The sequence below is a fragment of the Acinonyx jubatus genome, chromosome C1 (genome assembly GCF_027475565.1).
Source record: "Acinonyx jubatus isolate Ajub_Pintada_27869175 chromosome C1, VMU_Ajub_asm_v1.0, whole genome shotgun sequence".
NCBI classification, from domain to species: domain Eukaryota; kingdom Metazoa; phylum Chordata; class Mammalia; order Carnivora; family Felidae; genus Acinonyx; species Acinonyx jubatus.
In genome coordinates this window covers 186,243,354-186,271,014 of record NC_069381.1, presented here as the reverse complement: position 1 = coordinate 186,271,014, position 27,661 = coordinate 186,243,354, and the positions used below count along the sequence as shown (strand labels likewise).

General features: G+C 36.5%; 1 protein-coding gene across 9 annotated transcripts in view; it reads left to right on the top strand.

The window, feature by feature from the left end:
* RAPH1 (Ras association (RalGDS/AF-6) and pleckstrin homology domains 1) overlaps nt 1-27,661 on the top strand; it is a 153,861-nt gene that overhangs the window by 21,851 nt on the left and 104,349 nt on the right. For all 9 annotated transcript variants that reach the window (XM_053215610.1, XM_053215609.1, XM_053215605.1 and 6 more), the window contains exons 2-4: nt 15,202-15,321; nt 19,628-19,733; nt 20,541-21,046. In XM_053215610.1, coding sequence (XP_053071585.1) covers nt 15,202-15,321; nt 19,628-19,733; nt 20,541-21,046 — 732 coding nt within the window. The remainder of the gene's footprint in view (nt 1-15,201; nt 15,322-19,627; nt 19,734-20,540; nt 21,047-27,661) is intronic.

Below are 27,661 nucleotides of genomic sequence, written 5' to 3'. Positions count from 1 at the left end.
ACTTTAATTTTAGCTCAGGTCATGATCCCAGGTTTGTGGGATCAAATCCCACATCAGGCTCCATGCTGAGCATGGAACCTGCTTAGGATTCTCCCTCTGCCCCTCTCTCCCACTTGTGTGTGTGCGTGCACTCTCTTTATAAAGAGGAAGAAAAAAAAAGAAAGAAATGGAGATTTTAAAGCAGGTTGCAGAATAGGAGTACAGAATTTTGGAATGAAACCTTGGAAAGGAGAGAAATAGAGATGAAGTTGAGAAAAGAGATACAGTGTGATAAATGTACTGACAAATTTCTTTAAACTTTGAATTTGATTATATTCTTTGTTTATAAAATTAATTTCAGTTAGGTTTCTGTCATGTGCAGGAACCCTTACTATTACTCGTTTGTTACTTGTTAAGAGGGTCATTTTTTAAAAAAATTTTTATTTATTTATTTTGAGAGAAAGAGAGAATCTTAAGCAGGCTCTGCACTGTCAGTGCAGAACCAGACACAGGGCTCGATCTCACGAACCTGTGGGATCGTGTCCTGAGCCAAAATCAAGAGTCGGACACTTAACCTACTAAGCCACCCAGGTGCCCCAGGAGAGTCATATTATTAATATAGCTATTGAATCAAATCATATCCCTAGAAACAGGCTTATAGAAATACTATAAAAATATTTTGTGAAAACTAAAGTGCATTGCAGAATTTTCTTCAGTTTTTTTTTTTTTTTTAAACCGTTCTTCTGTTGATAGCAAAATTAATTTTAAATTAAGTGTTGGTTCCGGGACACCTGGGTGACTCAGTTGGTTAAGTGTCTGACTCTTGATTTCCACTGAGGTCATGACCTCATGATTTGTGAGATCAAGCCCTGTTTTAGGCTCTGTGCTGATAGTGCAGAACCTGCTTGGGATTCTCTCTCTTCTTTCTGTCTGTCCCTCCCCTGCTCTCGCTTGCATGCACTGTCTCTCTCAAAATAGATAAATAAACATAAAAAATAAATGTGTTGGTTCCTTAAACTTAGTATTTATTGAAAATTGGATAGGGGCGCCTGGGTGGCTCAGTCGGTTAAGTGGCCAACTTTGGCTCAGGTCATGATCTCACGGTCCGTGAGTTCAAGCCCCGCGTCAGGCTCTGTGCTGACAGCTCAGAGCCTGGAGCCTGTTTCAGATTCTGTGTCTCCCTCTCTCTGACCCTCCCCTGTTCATGCTCTATCTCTCTCTGTCTCAAAAATAAATAAACATTTTTAAAAAATAAAAAAAAAAAAGAAAATTGGATAAATTAGCCACTTTTTTTTTCTTTTTTAAAGGAGCGCACCTTTAGTTTTGAGTCCTGAAATTAGATGTCATCTTCTATTTGGAGTCCATCAAATTAGAAATATTTAACAGAAAAAAGTTGAAATTCAGATGAAGAAAAAATATATTTCTTTGATAGTGGCTCTGGGGTGACAAATGAGAACCATATGATCTCTCTCCGGAAGTCTGCAACCTAGTTGGGTGTGGAGGGTGATAAGGCAAAGTACACATAATATAAAGCTGATTTGCTGTAAATGCCATAGAGAGGTACAAAGTTTATGGGCGTCTTAGAGAAAGTAGCATCCAACTCTTTTTTGTTTAGCACAGTGCTTAAAATTTTTTTTAGTTTTTGTTTTAAAAATTGAGGTATAATACACATATATAACTAACTTTTTTAAAGTATAAAATTCATTGAGTTTTAATGTTTTTACAAGGTTAAACAACTTCATCAAATTCTAGAATAAACTTTTTATTTTTTTTAAAGTTTATTTTCATTTTGAGAGAGAGCAAGCAGGGGAGGAGCAGAGAGAGAATCCCAAGCAGGCTCCACATTGTCAGCGCACAGAGCCTGATGTGGGGCTCGATATCGCAAACCGTGAAGTCATGACCTGAGCCAGAATCAAGAGCCAGCCGCTTAATGACTGAACCACTCAGGTGCCCTTAGAATAAACTTTTTAAAACTTTGAATGATTTAAAAAAATTTTTTTTTCAATGTTTATTTATTTTTGGGACAGAGAGAGACAGAGCATGAACAGGGGAGGAGCAGAGAGAGAGGGAGACACAGAATCGGAAACAGGCTCCAGGCTCTGAGCCATCAGCCCAGAGCCTGATATGGGGCTCGAACTCACAGACCGCGAGATCGTGACCTGGCTGAAGTCGGACGCTTAACCGACTGCGCCACCCAGGCACCCCAAACTTTGAATGTTTTTAGCTGAGGTTGTGCCTTCTGGTTCTCAGGACCACCCACTCCCTATTGTTTTACATCTGGTTGCTTCTGGCATTTATATTGGTTACCTAGGCTTGCTACTAGCCTTGAGAGAGCTGTTTTTTCTAGCTTCATTAACCCAGAAGCAAGTGCCAGAATTTCCCTAGGTTTGCCAGTGTGGGGAATACTGGTTCTTGTCCTCCTGAGCATCCTTTTTCCCACCTCTACCCTTTGCGCATTTTATCGTCTACCTCCAAAAATGGTCCCCACCTCTGCTGCAGCTTTTTGTGAGGAATGACTTGTCATTGACCTCCAGAGGGCTTTCTTAGAATAAAATCCAAACTTCTGTTTCTTGGTTTACAAATCCTTGAATGATCTGGCTCTCTCTTCCTATCAGACTATTCTTTCTTTCTGTTTCCTGACGCACCAAATTTGTGTGCTGTACCTGGAATGTTCTTCTCTCTGATTTGTGCATGTCTGACATCTTTTTGTCATTCATATCTTAGTTTAAATATCACTAATTAGGCCTTTTCTGTGTATCCAATCTAGAGAAGCTACTCCCATCACTTTCCCTATAATTGTAACCTAATTATCACCATACTTGTCATGGGTCTTATTTTTTTGTTTTTGTTGTTTAATATTTCTCTACCTTAACTAGAATCCAAGTTTATTGTTAACAGATCCCTTGTTTGTCACATTTATAACTATAACCTGAGCTTCTAGAACAGTGTTTGGCACACACTGTGTGCTCATATATATTTGTTGAATAAATGTTGAGTGAAAAATGCCTGCTTTGAGGGCTCCTGCTCTGGTTCATCTTTCTGTATCTTCCTGTTTTTGTCTTCCAAAAATTTGCCAGAATCTCTGATCTTTGGATGCCTTTGCCATCTCTAGCCTTCATTGCCTTTGAGTTTATTCCCTTTTGCAATTGTTTACTGTCACTTCAGTGGGATTTTAGGGAGAGAAAGAAATGTATTTTCCTCCCCTGTTTTTTTTGACAGATTGAGAGGTTGCAGTCAGGTTGAAAACATGAACACAGGCTATGTTAAGAAAGCATGCTTGTTTTTTGAGAATACTGAGTATGAAAGGTAGAAAATAAGGTTGAAAATTTCGGTTGAGGCCATGTCAGAGAGGGTGTGAAATCATTTGATGAAGTTTTACTTAATTCAGAATGTCATGGGAAACCCTTGTGGGTGTTTGATCAGAATCATGGCATGAAAAAAGTTTTTAAGGAAGATTAGTCTGACAGTGATGGATTAAAAAAGAGAGGTCAGTTAGGAAGTTGGTAGAATAATGTGAGGACAGTGTAGTATGGATCTGAACCAAGATAGTAGTCATCAAAATAAGAAAGAGGGCAAAGGCTGAGAAAAATAGTTGAGCCTCCTGGTGCTGACACTGATGAATTGCTCTGTGATAATTATAGTTTAGTGATGTGACTTTTATTTAGATGGATTGGCTGATTGTATGGGGGACTGTATTGAATGTATGTTCTATCAGCAATGTGTTGTAAATGTCTTTCCTGGGATTTTTACATTTATGAGGGAGATGAAATGAAGCAGACAGCTTTGTTGAAGAGGGGATATTTGGTCAATTCTGGCACTTACTATTCTAGATGTCAGGCAGGAGGTCACGGAATATATTGATGAATAATGCAGGATACAAGTGTTTCACTCCCTTTGTTCTCACATTTAGTAACAACATTTTTAATATCAAAGCAACTTAAAAAACCATCTTGAAGTCTGTATTTAGCTTAACCCTTATTATTTGATTAAATACAGTTGACCCTTGAACAGTGTGGGGACTAGGGGTGCTGACCCCCATGCAGTCAAAAATCCAAGTATAGCTTTTGACTCCCCTGAAACTAATAGCCTACTGTTGACTAGAAACCTTATTACCAATATAAACACTTTATTAACACATATTTTGTATATGTATTATTTACTGTATCCTTACCATAAAGTAAGCTAGAGAAAATAAAATGTTATTAAAATCACAAGGAAGAAAAGTATATTTATAGTACTGTACCATATTTATCTTAAATATCTGCATAAAACTGGGGTCAGTTCAACCTGTGTTGTTCAAGGGTCAAGTGTGTTAGTCTTCGATTTAGAACACATTCTGACTTATTCCTGACATACTATGACATTAACGATTTTTTTTTTAATTTTTTTAATGTTTATTTATTTTTGAGACAGAGAGAGACAGAGCATGAGTGGAGGAGGGGCAGACAGAGAGAGGGAAACACAGAATCCGAAGCAGGCTCCAGGCTCCGAGCTATCAGCACAGAGCCCTACATGGGGCTCGAACTCACAAGTTGTGAGATCATGGCCTGAGCCAAAGTCAGATGCCCAACAGACTGAGCCACCCAGGCACCCCAACCAATTTTTCTTAAGTTTATTCATTTTGAGTGAGAGTACATGCATGGGCAGAGAAGGGGCAGAGGAAGAGAGAGGGAGAGAGAGAATCCAAGCAGGTTCTGTGCTGTCAGTGCAGAGCCCAATGCAGGGTTTGATTTCACAACTGTGAGATCATGACCTGGGCCAAAATCAAGAGTTAGATGCTTAATCGACTGAGCCATCCAGGCACCCCTAGTTACTTCATTTTTCATCCGAAGGTTAGAAATGATAGTCTTTGCTTCTGTGAAAGAATTATCTATTTTTTCTAAATAGATATTTTTCTATTTAGAAATTTTTCTAAAGTGGTAAGCTTTTATTTGCATTTTTCTAAAGTGGTAAGCTTTTATTTGCATTAAGTAAAACTAATTTTATAATGACCAAAATAAGCTAAAAAAGTTAACTGAGTAAACCAGGCAAATGCAGTTTAGGAATGGTAACACATGCATACGGTAATAAAAATCATGTGTTGGAGAAATTTACAGTTATTTTTCAGGGACCTTAAGCTGCATTATTTTATTTGGTAAAAATGTTTTTCAGCTTATATGGTTTTTTCCTTTAAGTTTATTTCTGAATTTTACATGATGTATTAGTTGACATCCTGTGTTTTCCTAACTGAACTACAATTTCCTGAGGGCAGACTTTTCTTTATCTCCCCTCCCTCCCTCCCTCCCTTCCTCTCTCTTTTCTTTATAATTTTTTTTAGTGTTTATTTTTCAGGGAGAGAGAGAGGGAGAGAGAGAATGAGTGGGGGAAGGGCAGAGAGAGAGAGAGGGAGACACAGAGTCCTAAGCAGACTCCAGGCTCTGAGCTGTCAGCACAGAGCCTGATGCAGGGCTCGAACTCACAAACCATGAAATCATGACCTGAGCCAAAGTCAGACACTTAACTGACTGAGCCACCCAGGCACCCCTCTTCTCTCTCTTTCTAAATTTATTTTGATATAATTTGAAACTTACAGAAAAGTTATTATAAGAAGACTTATACAAACAACTGTAGTTTACTTTTTGCCTAATTATTATTCCTCTCTCCCTTTATACATATTTACACACATACATACACACATACATTTTTTTTCTGAGCCATTTGAGAATAAGTTGCAGACATTTATGACTAAATTCTTTAGCGTGTTTCCTAAGGGCAAAGATATTCTTACATAACTGCAGTAGTGTTATCAAAATCAGGAAATGTAACATTGATACAATATTGTGATCTAATCCACAGCCCGTAGTCAAATTTTAGCAATTGTCCCAATAATGTTCTTTATACCTATATTTATGTATTTTCTCAGGGTCTGGGATCCCGTCCAAGATTGAGCATTGCATTTAGTTGTCATGTCTTTTTAGGTTTCCTTTAATCTGGAACGTGTCCTCAGGCTTTCTTTGTGTTCTTGACCTTCACATTTTTTCAGCTTTAGGTCAGTTATTTTGTAAAATGTCTTACGATTTGATTCGGGTAATGCATTTTGTCAGGAACACCACAAAATGGTAATATATCTTCTCAGTGTGTTATTTCTGAGAAAGTATATGATATTAATTTGCCTCAATATTAGTGATGCTAACTTTTATCACTTGGTTAAGGCAATTTGTGGGGAGATAGTTTTGACAATTTGTAAATAGTCTTCTCACATCTTCACCTGTTGATCATTCTTACCTGAATCAGTTGTTATCTGGTGATCATTCTTACCTGAATCAGTTGTTACTACAATGGTTACAAATGGTGATCTGTCATTTCATCTACATTAATTCATTGGCATTCTATGAAGAAGAGCTTTCTTTCCCATATGTTTGTTTATATCAGAATGGATTCATGGATTCTTATTTAATGGGCTATGTAGCTTCTTCCTGTCATAATTGATTTTAATGCTTAAATTGTCCCATATTAGGCTCCAGGGACCTCCTTCCGGCTGGCCTCTATGCCCTTATGACAGACATGTCCCTATCTTTATTGAGCACTTTCTGGCACAGAAGATATTCTAGGTTCTCATCTTGTTTGTTTGTTTTTTCCTCCAGCCCCAACTCTTGACTCATTAATCCAAGGGCCCCTGGTTACTTTTTGGGTAGAGTGTGTATTTAGAAACCAAAAACTGGATGCTAAGTATGCTAATTACTACTGGGATGTTATTGCTATTAGGCCCTTTGTGTGGACATACCTACAAACACACATAAACATATGTCTATCTTTATTTCTATCTATTCCATATTTACCTGTCTGTTTGAAACCTTGAGTTCAAACATAGTGATGATTCATCCTGTCCAAATGGCTTCTAAACTGTCTAGCACTCTCCCTCTCGTTGAAGTCGGAGAGTGTATGCACAATATCAGCTGTCTCCAGAAATAACTGGTATGTAGCAGGGACAGTCCCAGGTATGGAGCAGAATAAGCAACATGAACATCTCTGTCAGCAGTCATGTAAGCCCCATTTCTACTGATATGTATAGTGACTGTATGTGTCTCCTAAGGCTGCTGTAACAACTCATCACACACTGGGTGCCTCAAAGCAACAGACATTTATTCTCTCAACAATTCTTGAACTTCAAAAACTGGAATATAAACAAAAGAATATTACTATTATTTGTTCTTGTTTTTTGGTTTTATTGGGCTTTTATTCTGTTATTTCAGATTATGGTTTATGGTGTACTATATAATTAGTAATTATAAGATTGATCATTAGAACTTCTTATTTATTAGGAATGTTAGGGGTTTCTTTGAGACCATTGAACTAAGATTTTTTTTATCGCTTCAGATAAGGTATTCCTGTTTAGAGTTTAGTATATTAATGGTATCCAATATTATGACAAATACAATGTAAATAAAGAAATGAATATGGTTCATTATCTTGTGAAAGGAATTCCTTTACCAGGGGTGCATTTAAGTGCTTTATAAATAAAACATTAAATTAGCATATTGCCTTTGATTTGATTTATAGTTTTCTTAAACATTATAATCGCTATCAACTATTAAAAAAATTTCTTGTTTGTTTCATGCTGTTTTTTTTTCTTTTTATTATCTTTAGTTACCTTAGAGTTAATGTACATGATAATGAAGAGGATGTGTTAGTTACATCTTGGGTTGTCAAAAACTGAGACATAAATAAAGGAGAAGGCATAAGGGGTGAATCACCTCCCTTAGTGGTTCTGTCTCCTGGGTAAGGAAGGATTCATCTTGGCCAACCAAGAGTAATACACCTCTCTTACTGATTTGGGAGGTTTAGTTCCATGGGAAACTACAAAACTTAGATCCAGATGTCAGCTCACTCTCATAGGACAAGGTGTCATGCAAGTTTCCTGGTGGCCAATTTTCTCAGGTTGCTCCCATGAAGCCTTCGAATAACAAGTACCTCGCTTCTTTCTTGATCCCTTTCAACACTTAGGAGACCATAACTTCCTTTAGATTTGATTCATGCACAGGCCTACAATAGGAACTTCGTTTTTAGAGAATTTTTTAATCAAGATACTTCAGTATTTACCATCTCTCCCATGGTTAGGATTAATGTTCTTTGAAATAGTGGAATGTATTTTTTGCTTTCTTTGTATCTTGCATAGTACTTGACATAATGCTGTTTGTAGGCAAAGTATTTGAAGTATTGGACCTTAGGTAAAATTTGGGCCATTTCTGTTGAAGGCCACTAACCCTAACAGAGAAAACTTCAGTGATTGATTTATAAAAAGCAACTTTTGAGTTTTTGAAAAAACTCATCTGCTTTATAAATTAATAAAGTATAAAGTGATGTTTATATAAGAATAGGCTCATAATGGAAAAGAATCCTCAGGAAAAAACATAGTATGTATATGGAACATAAATATATAAATAAAAGAAAAATGAAATTTTGGGAGTAATCAATTAAGGTTCTTATTCTCATGCCAAACTAAGCTACCTATGTTAAATGTGATAACTACAGAAAAGAATGAATGATAAAATAAAACTAAAAATGTACATAAACATTTATGAGATTTTTGGGTTGTGAATAATTTACTGACCAGAACAGTGCAAGAATTCACCAGGAGGGGCACCTGGGTGGCTCAGTCAGTTAAGTGTCCAACTTCAGCTCAGGTCATGATCTCATGGTTTGCAGGTTCCAGCCCTGTATCAGGCTCTGTGCTGAGGGTCCGGAGACTGTTTGGGATTCTTGCTCTCTGCCCCTCCCCTACTCTCAAATAAATAAACTTTAAAAAAAAAAAATTTACACGCTTGATAACTTAAAAAATAAAACTTTTGGGGTGCCTGGGTTGCTTAGTAGGTTAAGTGTCCAACTTTGGCTCAGGTCATGATCTTGCGGTCCATGAGTTTGAGTCCCATGTCGGGCTCTGTGCTGACAGCTCAGAGCCTGTAGCCTGCTTCAGATTGTGTCTCCCTCTCTGTCTGCCCCTTCCCCACGTGCACTCTGTCTCTCTCTCTCAAAAATAAATAAACATTAAAAAAAATAAAAATTTTTAGCAGTATCTTAAAAAAAGGAAAAAAGACCGTACAAAATTAAAAGATAAAACCAGAGGGAAAAGTTGCTGTACATACAACATGGTATTTAATGTCTTGATTCTATGAAGAGCTTGTGTAAATTCAGTTAGTTTGTTAAATTCCCAATTTCCATTTGGGCAGTTTACAAATGGTAACATTTAGTTCACAGCAGAACTAAAGATTCTACGTTGAGGAGTTGTAGATCAAGAAAGCAGTGAATCAAGCACACCTCTGGATGCCCTAGTTACATGAGGAGTTAATGGCCCTCCATTCCCCACAGTTCTCACTTGATGTACATTATGTTGTGTCCTGTTTCTCTCCTCTTCCTTCTCTGCTGTGGCTTCCTCTCTCCTGCTTTTGATGAGTCTTCTTCCTCTTTTTGTGCCTTGCTAATTTTAACAGAGTTTTTTTCTTATTGTTTCTTTTGTCTGATTTAAGTTTCCTTCCTCCTGCTTTTATTTTGCAGGAGTTGTATCTTGCACAGTTGGGGGCACTCCTTGAACCTGGAAGTTTTTACAGCCTCGCTTATCTAGTGCCTGTTTTTCTTTGGAATTATTTATCAGATTAGAGCAGCATAGGAGGTTTTTCAAAAACTGTTTTTGTGATAGAGCTACTGAAATATAACTGGTCATAAAAAATGAAAATTTTATCTCAATGAATAACTCAGAAGAAGCTTGGAACTGTGGTATAATGGAGGAGTAATTGAGATATGTTAATTAAGGGATCTTCTCATTGCCTAAATTATTTATGGGCTTTGAGAATACTCATTCCAGGTTGCTCTGCCTATAACCAAATTGTGATTGTGTGAAACTGCATCACTTTTGTCTTGCAAATCCACCCAGTTATAATTATAACACAACACACTGTGCAGTTGTCAGACTTTAGTAGGCATAAAGAATATGTGGGATGACTTGTTAAAAATGTCTTAGGACCCTGGAAATTAGTATTCAGTAGACATTAGACAGACCATCTTAAAACGGACTTTAAAAGAAGCACCCCAGATAATTTTAATGTAGGTCATCAGGAGACCACAACTGGAAATAGATTGCCAATCAGCATCAAGTCCAAACTCTGGTATGGCTTATAATTTTGCCGATAATTCCTTTCCAGCCCCATTTTCCATGGGTCTACACCACATATCTTATGCTCCAAAAATGTTAAGTCACTTAGAATTCTCAACGTGTCTTACTTTGTCACAGCTTTATGCCCTTGCACATCGTGGTCCCTCTGTCTAAAACACTCTTCCCCTTCTCTGCCTTGCACATTCATTCTTCAGGTCTGGACTGAAGCGTCATTCCTTTGCAGTCTCCTCAAACTAAATTAAACTATGGTCACATAACATACCCCTGTTGTAGTACTTAACACAGTGTTTTATCATTGTTGGTTTCCTTGTCTGCCCCCTACTAGATTATACATTCCTTAAAGACAAAGGCTATCATGTCCATCTCTCTTCCCCCAGTGTCTAGCACACAGCAGGTGTACAGCAAACATTAAATTAAATCAAAGCTTCTCTTGCCTCTTTGGAACATTGAGCATGTTAGACCTGGAGAAATGCTGTAGTGGCAGCTTTGTACTGCTGCATTCTGGGAGTTTTCATGTGGTTTTAAGTACATATATACATACATATGTATGTATGTATATATATATATGTATGTATATATATTTTTTTTAACAAAAAAACAATTATTTTTGAATTGTTAAAGGGACAAAAGTTTCAGTAATAAGTAAGGCACCTTTGTTTAATACCATGTATTTTTCTTGCCACTCTCTAAACATATGACTTGGACTTCAATTTCCATTTGTGTAATTATCTCTACATAATATTCACAGTAGTCCTCTAAATATTAGCCCCTTCCTAATAACTTTTACACAGTTAAAATACCATTTCTGAGTAAAATACCATTTCTCCCCCTACCCCTTTGCTTCTGTGTTTGAAAATATGGTTGCCTTCTGGGGGAAAAATAGACTTGGCTTTCAAAGTCATATATATGACCTTAGTCCTCTTAAAACTCACTTTTTCAAACTCTTGTTTTATTTGAGTCAGTGTCATGACAGTTTTATAAACACAGGCTTTCTCCTTTGCTCTTTATAATTTGTCCTACCTGGAATATATTTATTCAAATTCTTAAATCCTACTCTAAGCCCAGCCTTCTTGATAAAGATCACCATTCTATCTCACAGTGAGAAAATTGAATAGTAAACCAAAATATCTCCCAAGAGGAAATCTAATAGGGAAAATATGTTTAAATAATTAACTTCATAGAAAATTTAGTGGAAATAATATTGTTTCTTACTAAGGAATACTAAATGAATTGTTTTGTTGTGTGTAGTAGAGCTTGCTATATGTAAGTTTTAACCTGTAATAATTGAAGCACAATTATTGACTGTTATCTGTAAAATGAAACCCAACCTGCATATAAGCAACAGTGGATCATTCCCCCATTATTTTTGTTTTTACTACATGAAAAAAATAAATGTAAGTTAGCTTAAAATATTAGTTCATTCATTATTACCTGCAATCTGTGATTATTCTCTAATAAACGTATGATTTTGAAATAATCAGGCAACCAAACCTTCTCATTACCTGACTCCTAACCCTTCCTCACTTTTTCCAGTTGGGTATTTACTAGACATCTCTCATCTATCTTCAAAACAGAATCTACACCCTCCCCCCACTTTCTGCTCCAAGGAATAGCAGGCAGGACTGTGTGGTTGGAGGGTAGAGTGGGAAGAGAGGTCACAGAGGTCCCTGAAGTCCAGGATTACTCAGGGTTTTCTTGATCTGCCAGTGACTATGGATTTTATTTTATATTCAGCAAGTCTGCCCTTTGGGGAATAAACCTTTTCGTTTGTGTTAGGGTACATTTATTTTTTCAGAACATAATTTCCCTCAGATGTAATGGAGCAGGGAATTAAAGTGAATATTCCCCTCACCCCCAAAGTACCTAATCTAATAGTCATAGGATAATTTAATAGTATTCTAGTATGCATTATAATTTAAAAATAAGAGTCATAAGTTCTATTTTCTTTTCCTTAATTTTTTCGTCTTTGGAGGGACAGTTGACTGTTGTATTATTTTATTTGCATTTTCTGATGTTATTTCCAGTAGGGGCATTATGTTGGGAAAATTCAGATTTAGAATTGCGATCTAATTGGAGACAGGTATCAATATGTAATAAGGAATGAATTTCTGTACCAGATTTGCTGACTTTAACAGTACAGCCAAGACAACTTTGGGGGGGGGTTGCTATTTGGTGTGTGTAATAATTAGAAATGATGCCATTTCTGGGTGTAGGAGAATAAAGATCAACTTCAGCTTCTAGAGAATGGAGAATGGTATTTTAGGGTGTAGATATGTTAAGAAATATTTTAGGACCTAAATTTTTGGAAAAGTCTCTGGATAAGTGTCTTAAGTTAATTTTTATAGAATAACCCATGTAGTGACAGAAATTCAAGAATGGAAAAAATTGGCAAAAGTTACATAAATAGTAAAAGTCAAATAGTTGCTTCATAATTTCCATATTGCTCCCTAGCCATATTTTCCTCTACTTTAATCTGTAGTAATCCAGGTAAAACTATCAATGAAAATATTTAAAGAGATTTAATAAATCTGAATAATTATTGAGTTTGAGTAGTAGGAAAAAACTCAAAATTAACACACTAGTCTTTGATGTGGAGGCTATAGTTCTGTTTAGTTCTGTGATAATTTAAAATACTTATATTCATTTTGAACTATTTCACATATGCTCTACAAAATTATATGCAAAATTATATTCCTATTTTTTTCCAGTATAGCATTTTCCTTATGGGCAATTACAGTGTGTGCTCAGAAGGGAAGTGCAGGCATAATCATTATCTCAAAGCAGAATTCCTGCTAGAATATTTTAGCTTCTGGGTTATTCCAGTGTATTTAATTTTAAGATTAGGAAGGAAGAGGAAGTTGACTTTTAAATTCCAGTTTTGTTGCTTTTTGGTCTTCATTATGAAGACTGGGTATTACTACCCCTAGATGTTCTTAAGCTAGCAACTGTTATTTGAGTAATTAAATTACCTCATCAGGTTTCTCTTTGTACAAACATTTTATGTCTTTCTGGGTATATTTAGTGATTAAGTATGATATCAGTTTTCTGTTGAGATAGATCTGTAATTCATTAATGAATAAAAATCCTTGAACTATTAACACAAGTGAATTATAAAAACCAAATTTCTTTAAGACTCAAATGTATGAATTGGGGAATTAGTGGATGTATTTTCCATTTGTCAAGACAGAAAGCCCTGGTCGGGGGGCAGGGCGCCAGGGTGGCTCAGTCCTTTAAGCATCTGACTCTTGATCTCTGCTCAGGTCTTGATCTCATGGATCATGAGTTCAAGCCCCACCTCGTTTCTCTGTGCTGACAATGCAGAGCCTACTTGGAATTCTCTCTCGCTCTTGCTCTCTCTCTCTCTCTTTCAAAATAAATAAACTTAAGAAAAAAAAGAGTGTCCTGATTTATACATGTTTAAGGTAGTGAAATTAAGAAATGAGAGTTATCAGTTTACATTAGAGATATTGCTAAGCTATGATCCTTTGTAGTATTAAGCTTAAGAAAATTATTTTCCTTAAGTGATTAAATGGGATATGATCTGATTTTCCACATCCTTAGAACTAAGTTCAATTTGATTTTGCAGCATTATTTGACTCTGCAAAATTTTATCTAGTAAAATAAGGTTTAAAATTTAGTTTCATGATACTTCATTAGACAATGAAATTCCTCACATAGCATACAACCACATTTTAAGGATCACAATTTTGTTGATTGTTGCTTTGGAAGTACAATATGTGTACAAATTCTTATTTGAGATTAGGATATCTTTAATCTCTGAGGAATTGTTTAAACCAACTGACAGGCAGTATTCCAAATATTGCCTAGATCCACTGGAACAAAATTAGTGTTTCAGAAATGTGAGTCAAGAGTATGGAATATAAAATGATGATATTCATTGTGTCCCTGGGAAAGTTAGTAGGTATTACTCCAAGTTGAAGGTAAAGGACTTGGGGTCAAATTAATTTGGAATATGTTGGTTTAAGCAAAGGTAATCTTTACTAAAGATGTCTGAGAGAGAGCCAAGCCAAGAAACAGACTCTTAACTGTAGAGAACAAAAATGATAGTTACCAGAATGGGGAGATGGGTGAAATGGGTAATGGAGATTAAGGAGTGTACTTGTGATGAACACTGGGTAATATATGGAATTGTTGAATCACTCTGTTGTACACCTGAAACAAATATAACACTGTATGTTAACTGTACTGAAAATTTAAAAGATTTTTCAGAGCCTTTATATTGAAATATAATAATCAGATTAATATTACTTTAAGAACTTTAAGTATCTGGTCAGTAATTGATCTTTGTTTTGTGTAATCTTTTTTGCCTCCTCAAAACAATGTGTAGGTTCCATGTCAGATATCCTATGATTAATGAGAAGGAAAATATCTCTTCTTTCATGAAATTACACTTGAAAAGTCATACATATAGGAAACTTTGTATAGGAATTTAAAGTTTTCAATTCCAGTTTTCTAAAGTTTTTTAAATTTCAATCTGGTTCCTTCAATCTTGTAGTAACCAATGAGAAAATAAGAAAGAATATAGGAGGAGGAATTAATTCAACAAACTAACCTAGATAAAATATTTTGTTTTGTCTTTTCTCTGAAGTGATTTTTGGACTAAAGTTTTGCAGGATACATACTTATTTGCATCTAAACAGATTTTTACAGAATAAGTGAGATAATAACTTGCTGGATTGAAGTCTTCTGAAATTGTTTCTCTGTGGTGTTTGGAGTGTTATAGGATCAGTTAGTGGAGAAAACTGTACTACCATAAAATCCTCTGATTAATGGGAGGGATCTGCAATTTTAGAATTACTGTTAACTTGTGATTCTGGTCATAATCTGATACATTTTGCTTTTTCACAATTTCCTAAAAATTTGAGACTTAAGTGCTCATTCCTATTCACTTGTCAGTCCTGTCTCCATTAATGATTTCTAGTTCCTTGTGTAATGTGATCTCTAGTTTTGAAGATTTAACTCCAGAAAGTTGCAATATATATCACAAGAGATACTGCATAATTTTTCAAGTTCAGCCTGTTACTCTTCATTCTACCCAAATATCTGTATTTCAGATGGAGCAGCTATCAGATGAAGAAATTGACCATGGTGCTGAAGAAGACAGTGATAAGGAAGATCAGGACCTGGACAAAATGTTTGGAGCCTGGCTAGGGGAGCTAGACAAACTCACTCAGGTTAGAAATAGTACTTGAAAAATTATTCGATGATTTTAGTCATCACTGTGTGCTAAAAGTTTACTGTGTGGACATAAGGATATGGATATAGGTTTCATTTTTAAATACTGGTACAAAGGGAAAATGTACAAAACATTCAAAAGTCAATGAATGGTAACTCTAGAACACAGTGTTATCTTCTGTGGTTATTTTAAGAAGTCTAAAAACAAAAAAATACTTGTTGCAGAAGTTCTGTTCATCTAGAGGGATTACTTAAAATCTCTTTTGTAAATTGAGATTGCTAGCTAAAAAAGTTTTAAAACCTAAAATCTAAAAGTCTAAATTTTAGCAAATTTTATTACATAACTTAGTAAATATGAATATATTTTACAACATAAGTAATGTCTTCATATGTAAGTATTTTCTATTACATAATTCCAGAATACTGACAAAACTTCATTCCTGGCTGCATTTTAAAATAGTGGCAAAGCTTTTTCATCTTGTTTTATTGGATCTTGGGTTTAAAAAAGGTGGAATAGTGGGGTGCCTGGGTAGCTCATTTGGTTAAGCATCCAACTCCTGATTTCAGCTCAGGTCATGATCTCACAGTTGGTAAGTTTAAGACCCACATTGGGCTCTGTGCTGACAGCACGAAGCCTGCTTGGGATCCTTTCCTCCTCTCTCTCTGCCCCTCACCCCCGTTCTCTCTCAAAAATAGGTAACAAAACATTTTTTTTAAAGGTGGAATAGTAACTCCATGCTATTTCACTGCAAATGGCATTTCTACTGGTTTGGTACTTGTATTCTTCCCAGTGTTTTAAATTTCTTGCCATATAATGTAAAGAGCCACTCACCAAAAAAGTTGGCTCCTAACCTAATGCTGTGACTGTTTTGTTTTATAAAATTTTTTTTAATGTTTATTTATTTATTTATTTTTTAATTTTTTTTTTCAACGTTTATTTATTTTTGGGACAGAGAGAGACAGAGCATGAACGGGGGAGGGGCAGAGAGAGAGGGAGACACAGAATCGGAAACAGGCTCCAGGCTCCGAGCCATCAGCCCAGAGCCTGATGCGGGGCTCGAACTCCCGGACCGCGAGATCGTGACCTGGCTGAAGTCAGACGCTTAACCGACTGCGCCACCCAGGCGCCCCAATGTTTATTTATTTTTGAGAGAGACAGAGTGTGAACGAGGGAGGGGCAGCGAGAGAGGGACACAGAATTCGAAGCAGGCTCCAGGCTCTGAGTTGTCAGCACAGAGCCTGACGCAGGGCTTGAACTCATGAACCATGAGATCATGACCCGAGTGGAAGTCAAATGCTTAACTGACTGAGCTACTGGGCACCCCATTGATTTTTTTTGTTTTTTGTTGTTGTTGTTTTTGGTTTTTTATTGTATAAATGTGTCTTTAGAGACAAAATTAAAACCATTGCGTGCTGTGGCTCACTGCTAACAAGTTGCTTTTCAACACTTTAGAAATTTTCAAAAAATGGTTTATGTACTTTATTAGCGGCTTAAACCTCAAGTTTTTGTTTCATTATTTTAATTTATTACAAAGTGTCATCTGTGTACCTGTATCATACATACTGTGTTAATGGGATTTTCAACTTTATATTAAATTGAGTTTAACTTCTAAGTGGTTGGTGAATCCTCTAAAATCATTTGTAATAATTTTTGTGTATTTGCCTTTTCTTGGAAGAAGGGTCATACATAGCTTTTACAAAATTCTCATGATACTTCCCCCCACCCTGCCCAAACACCCCAAAAGAGTTAAAAACCATACTACTTGGTGTCACCATATTTCTTGGTGTCAAGGACTATTTCTTACTATTTCCCTTGTTCCCCCAGCACTGTGGGCACAGCAGATAATTATAACAAGTATCTGTTTATTTGAACTGGTAAATAGATGGACTGTTAATATGTCCTCAATTACATTCAAGTTCTTTTACAGAAAATATTATCTACCTATTACTTTTCATTTCCACTGAGAGAAGCATTAGGACTTAAATTGCAGAAGAACTGGGTTTGAGGTTGAAAGAATTTCCTGACAGTTTTGTGAAACTTTGAAATAAGGCAGTGAATGGTTATAGAAATCCTTCATATGATAGCTTTAAAAACTGGTTGGACACTATCTGAATGGATTCCTTTTATCTTGAGACAAGTGAATAAAGAAGGCGCCATTCTAATCTAATTCCATGATTCTACAAAAAGACTATCCAGCATTCTTTTTGTATTTGAAATCTATTTGATTTTAAATAGAAATTAAAGTTTTAAAAGACTATTCCTAATATTTGCAAATTTATTTAAATAGACACCAACTACTGACCTTTCCCCTGAATTTGTCTGTTGTAAGCATCTTATATTCTTTATTGTAGAAAGGTTAGAGAGGAAAAGTGTCATTTAAAGAGTTAGCAAGATAACTTACAATACACTGTCCTTAAGTATAGTGTAATTCTAGACTTATAGGCAGTATCACAGCTGGATTACATTTTGTCCTCCTCTTAATAGAGTTTGAGAAGAAAAAGGATATTCCGTCGTTGTTTGAAGTTGTAGCCACTCTCTGTTGAGATCTTAGGTCTTAGAACTTCTGGGGAAGATGGTGGAGTAGGAAGATCCTAAGCTCACTTGGTCTGATAGATACAACTAGGTAATACCCACATCAGTGTAAATGACCCAGAAAATGACCTAAAGACTGGCAGAACAAACTCTCCGTAGCTAAATGTAGTGAAGAAGCCACATCCAAGAGAGAAGGAAGGGCAGAGACATGAGGGAGGGGCATCCTGGGTGTGGAGAGGGGAGAGAAGCAGATGCTCACATGAGGGACCCTGCATGAGGAAGACATATCCCCATACATTTGGCTTTGAAAACCAGAGGGGCTGAATGTCCCTTCTTATAATCAGTGGAGCTTAACACTTAGAACTTTAAAATCAGGGGGCTTGGCTCTGGGAGACCCAGAAGGGCTAGAGGAAACTGCCCATGAAGAGGCAGCACAACAAACAGCCCCACTGAGATAGAGCATAGAAGCAACAGTTTGAAAAACACTTGGGGTAAAGGAGAGGAGGATTTGTTTATTAATCTCAGAAATGTTAAAGGGGACTCTGAGTGGAAAGACCAAAAGTTAAGAGTGAGAAAAGTAGGAAGCACAAAAGCAGTAAAATAAGTATTTTTATAAAAATAAGGCAAGAGATTCACAAAATAAAAGGATGTAAAGTATGACACCATACACCTAAAACATGAGGGGGAGAGGAGTAAAGAATGGGTTCAGGGGCACCTGGGTGGCTCAGTTGGTTGAGCGTCCGACTTCGGCTCAGGTCATGATCTCGCAGTCTGTGAGTTCGAGCCCCGCATCGGGCTCTGTGCTGACAGCTCAGAGCCTGGAGCTTGCTTCAGATTCTGTGTCTCCCTCTCTCTCTGCCCCTCCCCCCTCATGCTCTCTCTCTCTGTCAAAAATAAATAAACATTAAAAAAAATTAAAAAATTAAAAAAAAAAAAGAATGGGTTCAAACTTAGGTGGCCATCAACTTCATGTAGACTGCTATATACAGAAAATGTTATATACAAACATAATGGTAACCATAAATAAAAAACCAGTAATACATATGCAAACAATAAAGAGAAAGGAATCCAAGTATATCACTAAAGAAGGCCAAAGAAAAAAAGAGACAAACCAAAATATAGATTCTAAACTATAGAGAACAAATTGATGGTTACCAAAGGGGAGGGGATTGGTATAATGAGCACTGAGTAATGTATAGAATTGTGGAATCACTATATTGTACACCTGAAACTAATATAACAATATATATTAACTAGAATTAAAACTAAAAAAAAAACAAGTTTTTAATAAAAATAAATACAAAGAAACAAAATGATCTTGGATTTCACTCATTTTGAGTCCAGAATTTTGCCTTATCTTCAGGGTACTTCATACCAAGAATGAGACTATGCTGGACCAAAAACAAATCCCTTTGAGGAAAGAGATAACAGAATTCCCTGCATTGTTCCTTTCTATTTTTTATCTTTCCATGTCCATATTCATACGCTCAGATTATAATGAATTTATATAAAATGAGTTCATCACTTGAGGTATTCGGAATGATACTCACTCTGAACTAGGATGGTCTTAAATGCCTTAAAGTAAGCATGTATCTAACAATTGAAAAAAAAATTATAGCCAAAATAATATGAAAAACAATTATACTTTTCCTTAGGACTAGAAGGATTTTGGTTTTATTAACTATTCTATGAAAGTTCACCTAATCAAACTTTATCTTTTTTATAATCGAAGCCTGAAAATAATACAACTTATTAAACTTTCTTTTTTAAAGAGCTTAGATTCTGACAAGCCCATGGAACCAGTAAAAAGATCTCCTCTTCGTCAGGAAACAAATATGGCCAATTTTTCTTATCGCTTCTCCATATACAACTTGAATGGTAAGATGTAATTGGAAATAAAATGTGAAATAGCATACTAAATTATATAATGTGGAAGCAATGCAGTTACAGTTCTGAATAGCTCAATGTAAAAACTACATGCATAACTTCAGTAAGTTCGTATATTTCTTGGTTTGTGCATTTTATTACTAATTGAAATGATCACAGAACAAACTGAACTAGAACATAACTAAAATAGTTTTCTAGTGATTAATAATTTGACCAGGTACATACTCAAGTTGGAACCCTATGACAAACTTAATTGCATTGTTGTATTTTCATTGAAATAAAGTCCAGTGAAATTACCTGTTAGTTTTTAAATCAGCTCCTCTGGCCTTTATTTAATGTATTCTGCCTAATCAACTTTATAATATTTGGAATTGACATCATAATCTGCAATTTTTTTAGGCCTTGTATTTTTCCTTCTATGCTCTCAACTCTTCAAGTATTAACAGCTCTACCAAGGCACTGATCATATTAACAGCATATAGCCTACGGTAAAAAGTTGGATGGGGGATGTGGTTAAAACCATGGGACAGTATATGATTTTTGCATTATTTTTATCTTTCAACTCATAATTTTATTCTCTGCTGATTACTATAAATCTTAAAAGATGGACTATTTGCTTCTAAAAATTTCTCTGAATTTAAAACAAAAAACTCTTAGAAATATATATTTGGTAGGCTTTAGGCCCAATAGGATACATTTCTTTGCTTCTTCCCCTGCATTCATTAGCAGATTTATAATAGAATGTATAAATTCTCATTCAGTGTGATCTGGACACATCATGTATATTGTTTATTGCAGAAGCTCTGAATCAGGGAGAAACTGTGGATCTGGATGCCCTGATGGCCGATCTTTGCTCAATAGAGCAGGAGCTCAGCAGTATTGGTGCAGGAAATAGTAAGCGTCAAATCACAGAAACAAAAGCTACTCAGAAATTACCTGCTAGCCGACATGCATCAAAACATGGCACTTTGAAAGGATTGTCGTCCTCGTCTAACAGAGTAACTAAAGTGTCACATGCCAACTACTCCCTGGATGACATCACTGCACAATTAGAGCAGGCTTCCTTGAGCATGGATGAGGCTGCTCAGCAATCTGTACTAGAAGACACTAAGCCGTCAGTAACTAATCAGCACAGAAGAACAGCATCAGCAGGCACAGTGAGCGATGCTGAAGTGCACTCTATTAGTAACTCCTCTCGTTCTAGCATCACCTCTGCAACGTCCAGCATGGACTCATTGGATATTGATAAAGTAACACGCCCTCAAGAACTGGATTTGACACATCAGGGGCAGCCAATTACTGAGGTAAGTAGATGGAACTTTTTTTCCTGGCATTTTAGTACTAAAAAAAAGGAGGAAATTATATTTTTTTAAACGTAGTTTTAATTAACTATCTTTTTTTTTTTCTACATTTAAAATTTGTCAAGGATCCATCTAAGCTAAGTTTTCAAATCAGACTACAGAAGGAATATATTACCAGATACAGCAGTGTCACAATAATTAAGAGAGTTTCTTCATTTTATTCTTAGGCTGTTTGAAGCCCTTGAATTAATATCATTTGTTTCACATGATTTAAAAACTTGAAATGTGATTTATATTTGATGACATTTTGCAAAGTTGTTATAGTTGTTAAGCTGATAATAGTTGCTTTTAATGTATGTTTATTATAAAACAACTTATGAAAAAGATACCTATCACCACTGTAGTCCTCCAATATTCTATTTTGTTATCAAAGAGTAAGTGTACTGTAGTGAAAAAAGCCAATGGACTTGGAATCAGAAAACTTGGTTCCAAGTGTTATCTTTGCCACTCACTACCATTAGGACCTTAAATGAGTTATTCAACCTCTGTGGACATCAATTTCTCCTAAGTAAAATGGAGCTAATAGCACAGGGTGTACTCCTCATATGGTGGTTCAGAGAATCAAAAGGGATAATATATGTGAATGGATTTTTAAAAGACAAAGTTTTTTGGATGTGTTGGGGCAAGAGCAAGAAATGGATATATGTTAAAATGAGTTTAGCAAAAGCTGAGTTTAGTGTAGGTAAATTCTTTATTGAATATTTTTGTCAAGAAGAAGGCAATATTATTACAGGGTAAACAGCAAGAAAGAAGAAAATCACTGTGGGCAAAATAAAGCCAGCCTTCCATTTGGTTTCTGTTTACAATGCTCTCTACCACAGGGTAAAATAATCTATTTGTGAATAGTCAATACTAAGGTAAAATCTTGGCAAACATGATTTAAAGAATCACAGAGAAATTTAAAATTTACACCTATTACTCAACATTATTGATTTTCCCCCCATTGATTTAATTCATTAGATTAATTTCTATCAGTAACTCCTTGTACCCATTAATGTACCTAGTTTGTTCTGGGCACAGTGCGGCATAAAAGAAGCATGGATCATGGTGGTTTGGAGATAAACTTGAGTTTTATTGCTTGTAAAGAATACATACATTATATCAATCTAAAAAATAAACTTTGACTTATTTAAAATGAAGCTCATTTAAGTGGTATGTATATTATATAGAGAACTTAAAAATTGATTTCTGTCTTACGGTATTTGAGGATTATATTTAGCACCAGCTCCATTTATGTCTTTTAGATTTACCCTTTGGAATATGAGCAATATTTTATTAGGGCTATGCTTTCTTGGTTATTCTGTGTTTTATATATTGATATTCCTTCTTTCTAATCAGGTTATTTTGAGTTGGGTCAAGATGTATGTGGTCAGGTTATGAACTAATCATTAAGTATCTTTGTGTTTCATTTGTAAAAATATACTCATTATATAAATTCATACAATAAAATGAAAAATGAAAAATCCTCTCCCAGCAAACTCTTCAAATGTGACCTTGTGGCATTCATAGGCAAGGATGCCTGTGTTCAGTAGTATCATGTTTAATGTAAGACTTCAGTATAAAGTTTGGTGAGTAAACCAGGAATAAAGCAGGGAAAGAGTTGAAGCCTTCTCTATCCAGCCTGTTCTTTTGCCTTGCCTGGATGAGTAGAAAAGTGGTTTAGCAAATCTGGAACTTGTTTTAGTGCACTTTTTTATGGATCTAGTCTGTTCTTCAAATTAAGAAAACCAGTTGAGGCTTACTAGATCCCAAACCCATGTATCAAATTGTCCCTACACTCAAATACAATTTTTAAAGCATATTTTAATTACATTTGCATGCATGGAGTTTAAAGAGCTCAATAGTTCTGTGAGGGTTGTTACAGAAAACAGTGCTACACATGTGTACAAACATGCTATGTTCTCTCAGAGGTTAGAACTGTCTGCTCTTTTAGCTGATTCTCAGGGTATTTACATCTATATCATTAAATCTATACTTCTATTACTATTTCTTGATTTATTATAGTTATATGTGCTATCTTCTGACTTCTTGTTCTGGAAGATTAGGATTTAGACAATTCCTTTTTAGACAGCTCCTTTCCCTACTGCCTTCCTATCCTCCCAGTGTATTTTGGTTGGGATACTATTCAGTGTTTGTATTATCATGACTGTATACATGCAGTTTGGTGCTAAATTCTATATGCCTGTCTTTTCTTCCTTCCTTCCTTCCTTCCTTCCTTCCTTCCTTCCTTCCTTCCTTCCTTCCTTCCTTCCTCTCTCTCTCTCTCTCTCCCTCTCTCTCTTTCTAAAATTTTTGGGAGAGATAGGGAGCAAGTGAGAGAGGGGTGTAGAGAGAGGGGGGGAAACAGAGAATCCCAAGCAGGCTCTGCAGTGTCAGCGCACCGCCCAGTGCGGGGCTCAAACTCAGGAACTATGAGATCATGACCTGAGCCAAAATCAAGAGACAGACGCTTTAACCCACTGAGCCACCCAGGTGCCCCAGGCTCTATGTGCTTTTATTACATTTCCTTTCTGGGACATTACATTTTGCTTACCTGGAATTAAAACTTGTCTTTAAGTTTAAAAACATACAGTTTTTTTGTATGTTTATCACTATTTCAACTCCAAACTTTCCCCCAGTTAATTAAGTCTCTTGGTTCAAACAAAATTAGTGTTCTGTTACTATCATCTTAAAGTTCTTTGTTGTCTTTTGCAGTCTTTGCTGTAGGATCATTCTTAGGTCTTTTCTCTCAGGTGGGTGAGCTTCTCCAGAGAAGATTCTTCCATTCTCCTGCATGGAGGGCATATGCTTGGCTGCCAGTGCATTAACAGCCCGTTTGAGAAGGCTTGCAATGTGAGGTGGTCCTCAGTGTTCCGTATGTGAACTTCTGTCTAATCCCTTTAGGTCAGGATTTCTCAACGTTCACTACTAACATTTTGGGCTAGATAATTCTTTGTTGTGGGAGCTATCTTGTGCATTGTAGGACATTCAGCAGCGTCACTGACATCTATCCACTAGGTGCCAGGAGTACATACGCCTAGTTCAGTTGTGACAGTTGTGACAACTAGAAACATCTCCGGACGTTGCTATATGTTCCCTTTAAGGCAAAAGTTCCCCTTCAAGAATGACTTTTTTTTTTTTTAAGTGTATTTATTTTGAGAGAGAGAGAGTGCGCACGCACACATGATCAGGGGCAGGGCAGGGCAGAGAGAGAGACAGACAGACAGAGAGAGAGAGAGAGAGAGAGAGAGAGAGAGAGGATGCCAAGCAGGCTCCACGCTGTCAGCACAGAGCCTGACATGGGACTTGATCCCATGAACCATGAGATCATGACTGGAGCCAAAATCAAGAGTTAGGTGCTTAGCCGACTGAGCCACACAGTCGGTGGCTCAGAGGGGTGATTCTACTTAAAGAATCACTTTAAGTAGAAAAGGGTTAATAGCAAGTCTGAGCCCTTATTTTCATGGGAAACAATCTTGGGTGTTTTCCTTCTCCTGGCATTTTTTTTTTAAACTAGAAACTTGACTAATAAATATAGAATGTTTCCAGGTAATATTGTTTATTGCAAACTGACTCCTGATGAGTGAGTGCATATGGACTGGGAAGTAACTATGAGTAAACTATAGAAGCCTATGAAAAGACACAGTCCTTTGTTTCCCAGTGTGCAGTGTGTCAGTTTTGTAAGTGAACATAAATACATCCCTTGAGGGATCCTAGAACCTATACTCATTGGCTGTTAAAATGTACTGCTGATTCATGTGGAGTATGAAGTTTCCCTAAGCCAGAGTGATTTCTGTACTTACCTACATGATCTCTGTCCTTTACAATGGTGTGTCCACAAAAGGCTCCTGGGGGACTATATAATCCCTTCTAAAGATAGCATGTCTCATGCTAGCATGCTTTGTCTTTCTACAGAACTAAGTAAACTTAGTGCCAAACTATGGTCCGTTGGGTCCTATAAGTGACTGTCAGTCTGAACTTGAGACCACTGCTGGTGGGCGAGTAAAGGAAGGAATCTGGGAATTAACTGCTTTCTTAACTATGCTTTCAAGTAATCCTCCTGCTTTTCTTCCCACGATCATTTCTGTTGCTTCTGGAGACTTTTGAGGTTACATGATGTACATTGGGTTGTTCCTGTGCTTTTCTCCAGTGCTGGCTCAACATTCAGCTTTCCTTGGGTCTATGAGTTGATTACCACTCAGCCAAATGCTTTCTAGCTTCCAAAATTTTGTCATGTCTTGTGAGTTTGTTATTAATTTTTTTTTCAAAAGCAACACAAGGGGTGCCTGGGTGGCTCAGTCAGTTAAGCATCCAGCTCTTGATTTTGGCTCAGGTCATGATCTCACAGTTCATGAGCTTGAGCCCCCATGTCCGGCTCTGTGCTGACCGTGGAGTTGCTTGGGATTCTCTCTCCCCCTCTCTCTCTGCCCCTGTTCCGCTCGTACTCGGTGCACACACGCATGGGCTCACTTGCTCTCTTTCTCTCTCTCAAAATAGATATTTTTTTAAAAGGCAACAGAAAAAAAAAAAAACATTTATCTTTGTTTTAGTTTGATTTGGGGAAGGAGTGGATGCATATCATTGACCATTCCTTCACAATCTCTTTCTCATGTCTATGGTCTCTTGACATTGGAGTACCCCAAGGTGCAGTCCTCAGACTACTTTTCTATCCAAATCCAGTCTTGTGAGCTTAAGCACTGACAACTCCCACATTTTAGTACCCTATTTCATTTATCTAAGATGCACCTGTTCCCCACATTTTAATCCCTCTAAAACAGTGGTAACTGGGAGCTATTTTGCACTCCCCCCAGGGGACATTCAGCAGTGTGTGGAGACATTTTTGGTTATCGCCGATAAAAGTGTTTTACTAGCACGTGGTGGGTAGAAGCCAAGGGTATTGCTAAAATCCTACAACACACAGGACAGCCACCACAGCAAAGAATTATCTAACCCAAAATTGTACCGAGGTTGAGAGACCATGTTTTAGAAACAGGTGGCATTTGTCACTCACTGTCAGTGAGGTGGCAGATATATTCTGTGTGAAGTTTTCTTTTGACAGTTCCTGATGAAGATCAAGAAAGTACCAGCATTAAGTCATCCTAGACTCAAAGAAATACAAGTGTCTTTTGCCAGCACCTCCACCCTGACCTCCAGGCTCATACATCCTATCTCTAATCAGTATCTCTATTTGGACATCTAATTGGTAGCTCAAATTTAACTCATCTAAAACTGAAATCCTGATCTTTTCTCCCAAACTAAAAGTCTGGGAGAAAAGTCTTCTCCATCATAGTCAGTGGCTCTTCTGTCCTTCTAGTGCATCAAACAAAATCCTTGGAGTCTTAGTCTACTTCTTTTCTTTCCACCCCCCATTCCAGTCGTAGCAAATCCTGTTTCCTTTACCTTCAGAATATATCCAGAATTTGATCACTTCTCATGACCCTCACTGCCACCAAGCCAACATCATTTTGATGTAGATTTTTGCAATAGCCTCCCAGCTAGTCTTCCTATATTCACCTTCCCCTTAACATCATACCATCCATACAGAAGCCAGAGTGATCCTCTTAAAAGGTAGGTTGGGTTTTACCCCTCTTTTCGAACCCAAAGATTCTGTATCTTACTCTAAACCCCAGCTCCATGCAATGGCCTGCAGGATTTGCTTTCCCATTACCTCTCCCTCCTTCTCTCGCTTTGCCAGTCATGCTGCCTCCTACTTTTTTGCCAGACATCTGAGCCAGGTTAGAAGAATCAATCTGAGATTGGTATTGTTCTATCTTGGGGGCATGGGTAGTCAAAGTGCCCATCTAAAAATGAAACAATACCATGGCTTATCTTTTTGCCCACTTGCTCTCTGAAACCAGGATCGGCACAGTACCTTTTCACATCTGGAAGAGTAAGTCTTTCTTTCCCTGCCTTTCTCTTTCCTAACTTTTGTTGAAATACTGTGCTTTATTTATTTATTTCATTTAAGCCTTCTTAGTATTTATTTATTTATTTATTTATTTGTTTGTTTATTCCAAAGAAGACAGTAAGTAGTTCAAGTAACTGGGGAGTCTATATTTGAATTATGAAACTATAACATTTGCCACCCAGTTTTTATCAGTATCTTAAAAATAAACTGAAGCTGATTGTTAAAAAATGATTACTTCCTGAATGTTAAAGAATGCTTTAAAATAAAATATTTTCCATGGATAAACATAAAAATGGATCATAGAATAATTTCAGTCAGTATTCTTATGAAGTCTACCAGTAGTATTCATCTAGTAAATTTTTAAACTGGAATTCATTGTGGTTGAAATAAATTCAAATGTAGCCTCTTTGTATCTTAACCCATGTGAAATAAATGTTGCAGCTGATTTCCTGGCATTGTTATGGCACTTTTATTCATGTTAACTGATAAGACAATAGTTTTCAATTAGATAGCAGTTGGCAAATTTAAATGGTAATTTCATGTTATAAATTTTATATAGAATAGGGTTCACTGATAAAAGGTTAATGCTAAAACATTCCTTTATATTTATTTTTTGGTGAGATTGAAACTTTAATGATTCCTCTGAATTTGGAACTTTATACATGAAGTTG